Below are 12,658 nucleotides of genomic sequence, written 5' to 3'. Positions count from 1 at the left end.
GAAGACATTTTCTGAAGCAAGGAAAATATTTATGATTAAGCATGAAGAGGAAGTATGTAAGATGTTTATATTTTCCATTTATCAGAACACTTCAGAGTGCTGCTTTCTGAAATTGCATTTCTGGACTTCATAGTCAACTTTCACTGAGATGGTTTGTGCTGTGTAAGATTGCTAATTCTGTTGCCATATCCTTTATACACTGAAACAAGAAGAATTTGCTGCTTTTTAAATTGGGGCCAAAGAGTAAATTCACCCTATTTTTATATTCAAGCCGGCTCAGCTTTAGGGGATTTAAGTGATGTAATTGTATTGTATTCGGCCCCACAACTAGTCCAACTGAAAAAAATAATCTTCAAAGTGAATATTTTAGTGCTTCATGCAAGGCACATTGCTCAGTGTCTTGGGGAAAAAAAAAAGTAAAGCTTTTCTTATACTCGTGAGCTGTGGTCCATTGTTGTACATGTTTTCTAAGCTTCTGTACAAATCTTAACTGCACAAAAAGTAGAGAGAGCTAGCTCCCACATCCTTCAAAAATGAAGTTTTATTCCTGGTTATAATGAGATGTGGCATCTATTCATGGGATTAAGTCCTTAAAATAAAGGAAGGTGCATAAAACCGGATTCCTAAAAGTTTACATCATAATATTTCAAAATAAAAATATATTCCTAAGGAAGAAGATGCATAAATTCAGAGGCTCACTAACAGCAGAAGGACTGGCATCTTGTCCTTTTACATTTAGATTTGTTGCATTTCCATCTGACGGGACCAAAAATGTTGTTCCGATGTCTCTTGACACTTATCAGGGTGTATATGTTTGAATAAGCTTTGGGTTTTGGTTTTGTTTCCAGTGTGGTTTGGAAGTATTAGATGTATTTTATGGGGAGGGAGGTTTGTTACCCAGTGCCCGTAACTGAATTAAGGATCTTTGGGAGGAGAAGTTGAGGTTTTCCCCTCTGTGTTTCCTCCAAAGCGACACACGTGTATGGTGCTCTGCTGGTGAACCGTGCTGCCGCCCCGCTCCCGGCTTCTCCTTCAGCGTGTTGAGCCGTACGTAGCTCTCAGAAGATAGTTCATCCTCCTGCATATTCTTTCCTGTGAACTGCTGCTCGATTTTGTTCTGGGAGAGGGGAACGACATGCTCACCATCATTCAGTATCAACTATTAACTTAAAAACTTCTATATTCAGCAGCTCCCTAGTGCATGGGCTTCAAGGGGATAATTCAGCCAAATGCCTTTGCCGCTAGAGCTGATGCATAACTAACTCATCAGACCGTTCATATCATTTTCAGCTCTGGAGGCATCGTTGGTGTGCCCATTCTGAGAAACATCTGAGGATTTTTGTACTTGTAATTTTGATCTTTTGGATCCTCTGTAATAGAAATTTAAATCCCAAATGCTCTTTTTGCCAGTTGAATTTATATGGGGAAAAAATGTTGATTTTGGTGTTTGGTTTTTTTTTTTGCCATGTAATTTTTATTGTCTTGTAAATGAATGGAGAATGTGGTAACTTAGATCAAGATACAGATATGCTTCCCCCTCAAAGGAGTTTAGAAAATGGAATTGCTGTGACAGTAGAAATAGAGGATATCTGCGTAGGGGTGATGGAAGCTTTCTAGCAAATTTGAAGAAAATTTGCACACGCTCTTCTTTTGAACACAAAACCAAAAATGCTGAACAATTATCACCAAAAATGTGATACAGGATTTTGTTCTGGTTTGCTCCGGTTTCTGCTGGGTAAGAAAGGTATTTTCCTTTTTCTGTAAGGAAAATAGCAGTCTCCTTATGTCTCAAGTATTCCATCAGCTGTGAGTAAGGTACCAAAATAAAATTTTTTTTTTTAAAATATGCATGATGAAAAAACTGTAAAAGTAAACAGTAATATACTTACTCAGACCTTGTGGCATTTCTTTGATCTCTTTGCTAATAGAATTACCTTGCTCCCCTACACTGCAAACAGAGACTTTGTGAAGATGTAGGATTATGTTCTTTGTCCCATTGTCGAAGTCTGGTATGAAAACCACAGAAGCGGATGTGAATACTGTAACTTTGGGATTGGCAGCTTCCTGACCTTTATAAAAGGCTTGCTCAGTGCTGTAATAGCTAGTTCAGTGCTGGCAAGGTGACAGACTAGATGAATTAGCTGGTCTTTTCCGTCTCTTATGTGTCAGATTCTTTGTTTTATATGGAAATAATTCCTGTCAAAATGGGAAATTTGTCACGAGGTACTTCCTCTGCCTGTAAAATGCAAATGTCAACCACAGGTCTGTTTGAATGTGTCTTCTGTTACAAACCACTGGTGGAGCCAGCTTTGTCCATTGATGCCGCCGTTGTGTTCCCCTGTGCTTTGACACAAAGTCGGGCAACTCCACTGACCTGCGATAGTAGAAACGGGTAGTAGAAAGTTAATAACGCTGCCTGATTGTTTTCTATGTGAGGAATCACATAAAAAATTCTTAAATATTTACAAGTTATCAGAATTTTTGCCTGTGATGTGTCAATATGGTGGATGTGTCTATTTTTTAGATGTGTATCTATCTATGTGCGTGTACATAAGATGTTATACGTGTGTTACTATTGATATACTATGATGTTGTAAGAAACCCAAACTGATTCCTATATAGGTATCAACATTAATATGTCAAATAGTATAGGCTGTTAATATGAAATATCTTTGCGTAAAGATTTAACATCTGTCATTCCTTTAAAGGCTGAATAGATATTACAGCCTTATGGGTTTCTAATAGATTAGGAAAGTACCATATGTCACGCATTACCCTGCTTTGCATTTTGATGTATGTCAAGCGGTGAATAATCCTGCATCTTGTCTGAGGAAAGATGGCGCTGGGATAATTTTTTGTTTGTTTTTAATGGGAGCAGATGATCATGCTAAAAGGAATTCATTTAAGTATCGAGGGGGGGGCAATATACTTTTAAAGGTGAGACTTAAAAAAAAGGGAGTTATACAGCGGGTAGTAAACCATCGAAACCAATGCAGACTTTGAAGATGGAGGTATTGTTGTAAGCTATGAACGCCATGTTTAGGTGTGCAAAATTCACCTAAAAAGTAAGAGAAAGCGAAAATACCTCTAGCCTGCTATTCCCTTCTTCAAAGTATTGCGAAGGGAAGTTTGGCAGAAGCGGGGACAGGAAATTGAAATCTGAATACTATTTTAAACTGATGGGGTTAAAGGCCTCTCTTTTACACTAGCACACTTGTTCTTTTATTTGATACTTGAACTCGGGAAATTTTCTGTGACTTTCTAGGGAGAAGGAGGAGCAGCTGACTCGGGTGACAGAGGTACAGAGGCTGCAAGCCCAGCAGGCAGATGCTGCCCTGGAGGAGTTTAAGCGGCAGGTGGAGCTGAACTCAGAAAAAGTCTATGCTGAGATGAAACAGCAGGTGAGAAGGTCACAATGCCAGCCTTTCTGAAACTCTGTCTCAGTAGGATAGCATATTCTGATCTTATAATGCCAGAAACACGCTTCACTTGAGAGTGCTACATCAAAATCTTTCACAATGTAGTGTCTTTGCTAGCAAGTCAAAAAGGGACGTTAGCAGTTGTTTCATCTTTCTAACAAAGCCAGGATTGTCATTGTTATAAAGATAGCTGCGGTTATGATACTGATTAGGGATTTTTCAGGAGTGAGAGTATAAAGTGTTAGTTTATACACCCCTATGGAACAGCGTTTGTAATTTTCCACTTAAATGTGTGTCTCTTCCTACTCTTTTCGGAACGACTCTGTCTCTCGTTAATGAGGTCTTGTAATCAGTTTGAGCCTAAACAGGGGCAGAGCCGTTGTGGCAGCTGGCAGTTATGTGCCATTTTTCTGTCCCTGAAAATTAGTAGCAGAAATTTATGTAAAAAGATTATAGTGTCTTAAATTCCTTGTGGAGCAAACAATAGTTAAACCATTGTCCTGGGGATTTTACAAATGCAGCACAATGAGTGAAATAAGGAACAAGTGACAGGTGATCAAAAAGAAGGGGAGAGAAGGGAGTATTTCCTTAACTTGCTCACGTGGTCGAAACCTCTCTACATATTTCAAGCTTGTAATTCTACCTGACCATATACTCAGTTTTCCAACCTCACCTATCATAACCAAACCTTGCCGTTGGCAGTAGGATGCTGCAATCTGATATTGTAATGGATTTCTAAGGATGCTGGCTTATAATTTAACAAATTCTCTTTTTGTTGTTCTCGTGAAGTTTTTTTTCTGAAAATCTTCAACAGAACTTAAGTAAGGCATTGCTGATTTTTAAAACCCATGCTGACAGCAAGTAGAATTTGGAAATAAAAAAAGCATAGAACAAACTTCAAAAAGCAAGATTTGTTCTGCAAACTAGACCCATGAGGGCAATACGACAAATCCTACAATTTTAATCTGACATTTTCTGTGCTGTGAGAGTCTCCTCCACCTTCTTCACGATGACTTAAAATAATATCTTATTTCTGCTCCAAAAGGAATATAGTCTAATTCTAGAAATACTAATAATAGTTTCATTCACTTAAAAAAACCCCAGCAAACAAACAATCCAAACCAAAAAAAATGTGCAAAAGAATTTGGAAAACTTAAAATCAGTTGTCATTTAAAAATGACTGCAAGTTTCTTTTAGAATATTGCTGTGTTCTGGGAAATTTTGAAAATAAATTATGCTGTACTCCAAGAATCAGCCATGGGTTTATTCTGTCCCTGCTTGCATGCTAAAATATAGAAATAGTAAATGATATTGTACGATTGAGCAGCGCTGTTCTACAGGAACCAAGGTTCAAGGAAATACATCAAAGAAACACTACTGAAGCTGTCTTCAGAGCTTTGTCCTTTCTCATTCTTCTGCACACACATACTCTTTAGATAAATCACCCGTTAGATTGTAACATATTGGAAAATTCTATTTTTTGTGGTTAGGTGGAATGTATTACTTATAAAACAAAAACTGTAGCTATAGCAACACTGTACTTCTAACTACACCAGAAATATTGGGCTTCTAAAACCATTTTTTGGTGTGTGGTAAAGTTAATTATGGAGATAAGTAGGATGGGGTCTGGCATTGTCAGTTCTTGTAATCAATATTTGATTCATTGGCTTGGCTCTGTGATACTTTTTTGCCATCTGCTTCCTATTTTGTCAAGCTTGTGATTATTAAGAGTCACCTGATGCCCATTGGTGGGCGAGTGGTACGTTTTTAACTGTAAGATCTGCATTTTTTTCTAATAGTAACTAGCAAAAAGAGAAACAAGACATAGACTATGTCATGGTACTTTAGATCTAGTGTTTCCTGGGTTTGGCAAATAATGATCAAGAGCCCTAGTTGTACTTATAGGAAATACATGAATGTGACCTAACGAGTAAAGCACAAAAGCCAGTAGAGTTAAAGCATCTTTGCGTATGTTTTTACTATTTCATTTTTTAGAATGTTTTCAGTCTCTTAAAAATAAAAATCCTTTAATAAAGTAACGAGAACTTTTATTTTTCTGGTTTTTGTTGAGCTGAGTAAAATATGGCTGCGGACATGCAATTTGAGTAAGTTTGGAGGCGGAGGAAATTATTCATAAAATAGTCATTGAAGTCCCTTTTCTTAATAGCAGATAGCAGCAGTGAGGTTCAAGAGCTGCTGGAAGGATAACTTGTTCCTTTCTATTCTATTTTTCCGCTTTCTATCTGGCCAGCTATTCCTGGTCCTATATCTTCCTCCCTTGCTGCAGTATTTTCCAATAAAATGCTTTTCCCACTCAGAGTACTGCCTTTTCGCCTCTTTCCCTGGCTTAGAAGTGATGTCCAGGCCGATTGGCAAAGACATCTGTTGAAGACAGAGCACTCCCTTAGGCCAAACAGGATTTTGGCTCGGGGTTCAGGAATTCATGCGTTTCTTTTGGTACAGCAGATGGACTTGTGGCAGCACTGGTCCTCCCGACAGCTACAGCCCTTTTCTGTCTTTTTTTAGAGAGACCGTTTGTTCGCTGCTTGTGTTGGGACCTAGATCTAAAAGTAATTGATGAGTATGCACTGCAGCATAGTACTGTGTGTGTATATATATATATATATTCTCCTGGAAACACGCCTGATGTACAGCTAACAGTTGTGCTTTTGATACAAAAGCCTTTGTTAATTGGGTTATGAAATTGCTTCCTTGATGCTGTGTGCTGGAATCTGTGGGACTCATTATTCATAGGCGATGACTATCTTCAGAGAACTTTACTTGCAGCCAAATAATTCTCTTTTAAGTTACTTTACTGATTTAATGTAAACTTACTTTAAATGTGTAGTTTGTGCACTGACTCACACATGATTTCCCTTGAATTTCCACAGGCAATATATTTTTAAGTGAAATATATTTAAGTCTTAAATATGTCTATAAAGAATATTAACTTAATTTTGATGGGATGTTCACCACTGTCAAGTGAAAAACTGAGCCAATGCTTTGTAATGAGGGAGTGGCATGGAGTAGGTCATCACTGTAGCCTTAAGTAACTAGTAATTTGGTATTCACTGAATATTAATTTTCACTCCATACAAATAGTATTATCATTCTCAGCAAGTTATATTCATGTCTTTGATGATTTGCAAACAACTGTAGAAACATCAGGACATTTCAAGCTATGCCTTTTTTAAAAAAATTAAATATTCCCTTTCTTTTACCATGTAGATGGAAAAGGTTGAAGCAGATCTAAGCAGATCAAAATCGCTCCGGGAAAAGCAATCGAAAGAATTCTCCTGGCAATTGGAAGAGCTCAAGCAAAGATATGAGCAACAGGTCAGTTGGGTTGCTCCTTCGGGTGGAGGGGAGGAGGGACATTTTTTGTGCAGATGTAGGCCAATTCTTGTGGCAGGCTTAATCCTGTTCTCACTGTGCGTTGCTGTTCTTTGTATAAAGACAAAATTTATAGGTATGCAGAGTTTATGCGATGGGGGATAGAGGGGGAAGAGTCTACATAGAAAATATTTTTGTTTCCTCTTTGCAATCCTCTGTACCTCTGAGTCTTTCACATTGTTTCCCAGGCTTACAGGTGGCAACACCTATTTTCATAATGGCCAGATGAAATTATTTAATGTGTTATCTGTTTTTCTTCTTGTCCAGAAACAGCGTTTTATTCTTTTTTTTATCACTTTTAACACGGGGAGTGTTCATATGAATGCTTGTTTTGGCCCACTGATAGTGATTTTTCTTCATTGTAATGTAATTTCAGGGTTGGGAAATATTCAGGAAACATTTGGGTGGAGACAAGAAAGTTGAGTTCAGTAGTGTTGCGAAGTGTAAAGGGAAAAAAAAAACAGAAATAGAAGCAGACAAATTATTGCATGATCTGGACTTGGGAGCTACGCAGCTGAAACAGCCCGTCAAACACTTGCGTAAGGTGGTACTTTGTCATGAAAGTAAAGTGGTGTCTGTTTGGTAACACCTGTTAAAGGATTGAAAAAATTTTTTTAGCAATGATACAGTTAGTCCATAAGCCTGAAGTTCTCTCTTATCGATGTTTTTGCATGGATATAAGTTTACATTTCCACCAGGGAAATGTGGTTTCATTTCTGTTTATCTTCTGTGCTGGTAAGAGGATGAAATACTGCAGTTGGCTTGTGGTGCGAGACCTGCTCGGTCCGTCTGGGAAGGGGCTTTTAAGGAACGGGATCACTTTGGTAGGTGTTGAGAGAGACCTTCGCCTGTGCCTGGGAGGAACAATAGTGTGTTCTGTGCATGGCTCTCAACTTAGATTTGAATCGAAGGGAGTTTGTTGGTTCGGATCAAATATTTTCCTCATCCTCACTCAGAATTGTCAACATTACTAATTGTGTTGTCACCTGACAAAGGGTGAGAAGCTGTCCCATGTAATAGAGAGATCTCCACAGGTGTTTTGTTTTACTGGGTGGTATTATTTATGATTCTTCTGTTTAAGGATTCAGGAATAGTCCAGGTTGCAGAGATATTAGGGGGTTTTGTTTTGTGGGTTTTGTCTTGCAGATGACCTCATTTGCCAAAAGAACAGTAAGAATTCTACCTCTCTGTCGTGATTTAGTATAATCTCTGGAATAAAGGCTAGAAACCACAAATGCAGTCACTACTATGTAATCATGGCAACAGATTTTCTTCAAATTATTTATTCCTGTGAAAGCCATTGCAATAATTGCTTGCATTAAAGGTGAGGAAGTTTGACGTGTCAATGAAGGGATGTACTGAAGGGAGGACAATGGGAAGTGTTGGGGTTAGCTGGGCGTCTTAAGGTGAATTTTCTAATGGAATCTTATATGCACATCATTTTAGTGATATGGTTGGTTCATTTTTTTTCTTTACAGTTCTCATAATTTGTGGTGCATCTTTAAAGTCCAAAGTAAGCATTTATTCAAAGATTCAATGATCTATAGAGATAAGTACTAATCTGTGGTTCATCAGATGTTTTGACAATCCTGTTCCTACCTACAAGTGGTAGTTTTTTACTTTCGGTGTACATGGCAAAAGCTACCAAGCCATAGATACAATCTTCTGCCAAATAATCTGTTGCTTTTGTGCATTAAAGGAAAATGGTAGTGCCTAGTAGTGTCAGGGTTTATTTTTTATTTGTTTTCTTGCATCATCATGCCTGTTATATTCAGACCTTCTGGAGACTGGATCAAAAAAACCCAAAAAAACAAGAAATGAATGTGATACTTAAAACTTTTTTGGTGAATCTTTTTACATTGGTATTCTGTAACAGTGTTGATATTGTGGTAAACATCAGTGAAAGCATTTTCCACTAAGATGAGATGTTTACTGCTTCACTTCTATTTTATTTAGGATAACTATTTTTTACTGTAAGAAAGAACAGCTAGACTTTATGAAACATCACTGAAACCCAAGAAAAGGGTTTCAGCACTAAACAGCTAAACAATGAGAGCCTCAGAAGAATTTTCAGAGGAATCCTTTTTATGCCCTTTTTTAAAATTTATTTCTCTTCATACTTCATTTGGAATGTTCTTTGAAAGCTTGCGAACATCAAAAATATGTGACCCTTCCTGCAGATTGCAATGGGTTATCATTGGAAACGACGCTCTTTTTGTATTGTCATTTCTGCAGCACAAAGCTCCTTCAGCCCAGCCACAGAGCGGTATGAGCTCAGTTCTTCCACTCTTAAAATTTCCTTTCAGTAGTTCCAACTTCTGTTTCTCTGTGTTATTCTCTATTTATGCTTCAGAACTTCTGAACCATTTTTAAAGCAGACTTTTCCTTGCCTTGTTTTACCGCATATTTCTTTGGTGGTTACTTGGGGAGGAATAGACTGATTTAAACTGTTTAAATAGAGCAGTAAATTAGAAGTGGTGGTGCATTTCAGCAGGGCTCTAGCAGACTTCCAGTTGGGAAATAGACACCCAACCAAAAACCCTGTGCTTTAGTTACTTGAGACATGTAGTAATTGCTTTGAGATGTTCTGCCTCAAGTGTCCGAATCTAATTGTCAAATGGAATTTGTACACAAAGGAAAAGAAAATTGATCTTCAGATATATTTTGCATAGATTGGCAGAGGTAGCACCGGCAGAATACTGGAGAATTCAGTTGCCCATAAATTTAATCAAGTTGGTAATGAAGAACCAAATGAACTGATGTATTATCCAGTTCTCCAACCTGAGAAACATCTTGGAAGTGTAGGAACTTGAGAACTGTGGTTTTTCTTCTCTGCTTCATATGAATGGTTGCCTGTGCTTCACAGGACTCTCCTTGAATTTTGATTTCAAAGAGATTACGGGTGTGAACATGGACTGTTGGTTGTGGTGCTGAAAGATTGCTCTGCCTACAGGTTAGATATATTGATATATTATATATTGGTATTTATCTGAGATTTGTATCAATAAATAACCTGATAATATTGATACATATAATCTTTTTTTCCTTGAAAAAGAATTAGGAAAAAACCATACCAAACTGGTATGGCAGTTAATATTTTGTTAAGTTTTCAAATGCATTTGAATCCATTAATAAAGAAGAAATTTTGGATCTTGCAGTATTTGGTTTCAGCTGTCACGTGTCACTCCCAGTTCCAGCTTCATCTGGTTCAGTGCCACTTTCTTTTGAAGTATCCACTGAGAACACTCTTACAGAGAAACTGGTGGCTTTTTTTTCTTTAAATATACTTTAGCTCAACTTTGTTCTACTTGCAGCTGTTAGATTTGAAAGTATATTTTGAAGAAAAAAATAACTCCAGCAGCACCACAGTTCCTATCTGCTGGGAGCAGCTGCTTTCGGCACTTCAAAGCCAGTGGACACCACAGCGAAGGCCTCAGCCTTTCCTGCCTTTGAAATGGTTGCAGTATCTATAGTCGGGCTTTATGGCACCGTCAGCACAGGAAAAAAGGTTGTTTGGTTTTTTGCACCCCCTCCCTTTTTCTTTTTTCTTCTCCCCTTCCCCCCCCCCCCCCCCCCCATTACTTTCTAATTACATCCTCAGTTTAGCTCAAAATACCTGGGAAGTGTTTCTGCTGAAATAATTTTCCACAAGCGCAAATGTTTGAAAGAGCACGTGCCCAAACTTTGCAGTAATGACTTTTAGGCAGGCAAATTTGACAGAAAAGTTAATGAATTTGCTTTTTCCCCACATCCACGTCGGTTGGGCACTTTCTGAGAGCGCGTCTCTCGGGGCGAGCTGTGGTACCACAGCAGAGCGCTCGTGGTAGAGCAGGGCTTCACGCAGGGACGTTCCGCAGTCAAGTACGTACTCACCTTCGTTTCAAGCAGATTTTCATAAATTGTGATGAATGGAATACTTTCAGAGTCAGAGAAGATCTCCAACGCTTTTGGAGATCTTAATGTTTAAATGGCATTAGCTTGTCCTTGTTAAAAAAAAAAAAAACAACCCAAACAATAATAGATCAGTATGATCACTGTTACACCCATTTTTTGTAATAAATAGTTGCTGAAGTGCTATGATTTGAGTGAGTGTGAAAACACTGAGACGTGAGATTAGCAAGAGAGCCAAAGCCTATGAAATTTCATTTTCCTAGCAGGGAGAACGCACTCTGAAAAAGTTGAATTATTGTGATAGCAGGATGGTGTTACTTGCTGAGTTATGGACATACTTTCTGAGATTAGATGCCAACCTGAATGTATAAATAAGCCTTTTGTTTTGGTGCGTCTTTTCTTTAATAGCATTTATTCCATTTTAAAATAATAATTATTCATGCTTCCATAGCAAAGTGGAAGGCTATCACGTGATAGCTGAAGAATCTCCCCATATCTCAGGAAATCCTTTCTTGCGACATCTATTGTTGGGTTCTGACTTCTGTAGAACTTGTGAAGGAGTAATTAGAGTTGTCGTCTTGTCCTATTTAGCCAAATAGGAAAGAAACAGGACACCTTCAGAAATATTTTACTGAGTATTTACAAAATCACTTTGAAATCATGTTAAAGATGAGAGAAATAGTCTACACTTTTAAGTTGGGAGCAAGACAAAGCTGTGGTTGAGCTTAAATATGCCTTTTTATATTAAAGAAAGGGAGGTAAAGAAGTGCGGAATCAGCTGGTTAGAAATGAAAAAAGCGTGGCTGTAATCTTACCTGCCAGCAGCAAGGACAAATATCCAAGGTAGTGTTGGGAAATTGTTCTTATTTTAGCAGTGTGATGGAGCAGAGGAAAATACTACTAGGAGGAGGGGAAGAATATTCTTTAGGTCTTTCTGTCTGTCTTGTCTTTTATAACTTTCTAGCAAGGTTAATTTGAAGAAAAGAGTGAGGTTATCTCAGGTAAAACATGAATTTTGTAATCACCACCATTGTTTTTATACATAAGTGTATGTATTTACAAACAAACATCTTAGTGCTAGCCTAATGTTAAGGTTCCAAGTACAATCTCATGCTCAGTTGCTTAAAAATATTCTAAAGTGTTATTTAGATTAACTTTTAATGGTTGGGCATCTCCCCTGATAATTTTTAACCATTTAACTTTGTGCCAAGAGATTTCACCAGCGTTTGGATTATCAAGACTGAGATGACATTGTTTTGCTTTTGCTTAAAATTGTAGTGATAATTCCTTGAAATGCTGGCGGTAGGGTATTTTTGACCTGGGTGTGTTTTTATCTGGAGGTGTAGGGTATTTCTGACCTGGGTGTGGTTTTTATTTTTCCCTGGAAGATCTACTCCAGTGTATTTAGGTAATAAACATTGCTTAATTCAGATGTTCAAGAGTTCAGCAGCTAAATGTTCTGCAGAGCCTCACCAAGAACTTCCATGTCCTCTCTGGGAAACGGAGCCAGAACAGTTTGTATATGAAAGAGTGGTGTAAAGGCTGTGACCTCGTGAGGGAGCAGGGAAAATGCAGTGTAGGTAAGGAATAGAGTAAAAAGTGGGGATTAAGCATTAAACCAAGAAACTGCTGCGACTTGGGGATGGGACATGGAAAGGAAGCTCCTCAGCGAAAATAAGTACTGTCTGTGAAAAGAATTTGTGAGTGGCTGTGAAAAGCCTGTGGAGCCTAGAGCTATTTAGGCTGAGGAATGTCATTTAGTCCCATGGGTCTGGAGCACTGGAGAGCCAAGTCCTGCAGAAGGGGTCAGTGGGAGGGGTGGCATGGGCTGAAGGGTCCGTTGAGCTATGAGTTGGCTCTCCAGGAGCCAGCGTTCCTTATTACCTCCTGCTCTAACTGTGGCCACTCTGCCTTTCTAAGGTAGGAAGCAGGGAGGATAGATGCTGCTTCTACAT

The 12,658-nt window shown here is 38.3% G+C and overlaps 1 protein-coding gene across 3 annotated transcripts in view; it reads left to right on the top strand.

Moving 5' to 3' along the window:
* CEP112 (centrosomal protein 112) overlaps positions 1–12,658 on the top strand; it is a 170,503-nt gene that overhangs the window by 60,903 nt on the left and 96,942 nt on the right. For all 3 annotated transcript variants that reach the window (XM_075169444.1, XM_075169445.1, XM_075169442.1), the window contains 2 exons: positions 3,266–3,401; positions 6,648–6,755. In XM_075169444.1, coding sequence (XP_075025545.1) covers positions 3,266–3,401; positions 6,648–6,755 — 244 coding nt within the window. The remainder of the gene's footprint in view (positions 1–3,265; positions 3,402–6,647; positions 6,756–12,658) is intronic.

Source organism: Calonectris borealis, chromosome 20 (assembly GCF_964195595.1).
Source record: "Calonectris borealis chromosome 20, bCalBor7.hap1.2, whole genome shotgun sequence".
Classification (NCBI taxonomy): domain Eukaryota; kingdom Metazoa; phylum Chordata; class Aves; order Procellariiformes; family Procellariidae; genus Calonectris; species Calonectris borealis.
Note: the sequence above shows the minus strand (reverse complement) of the source record. Positions and strands in the feature narration are given on the sequence as shown.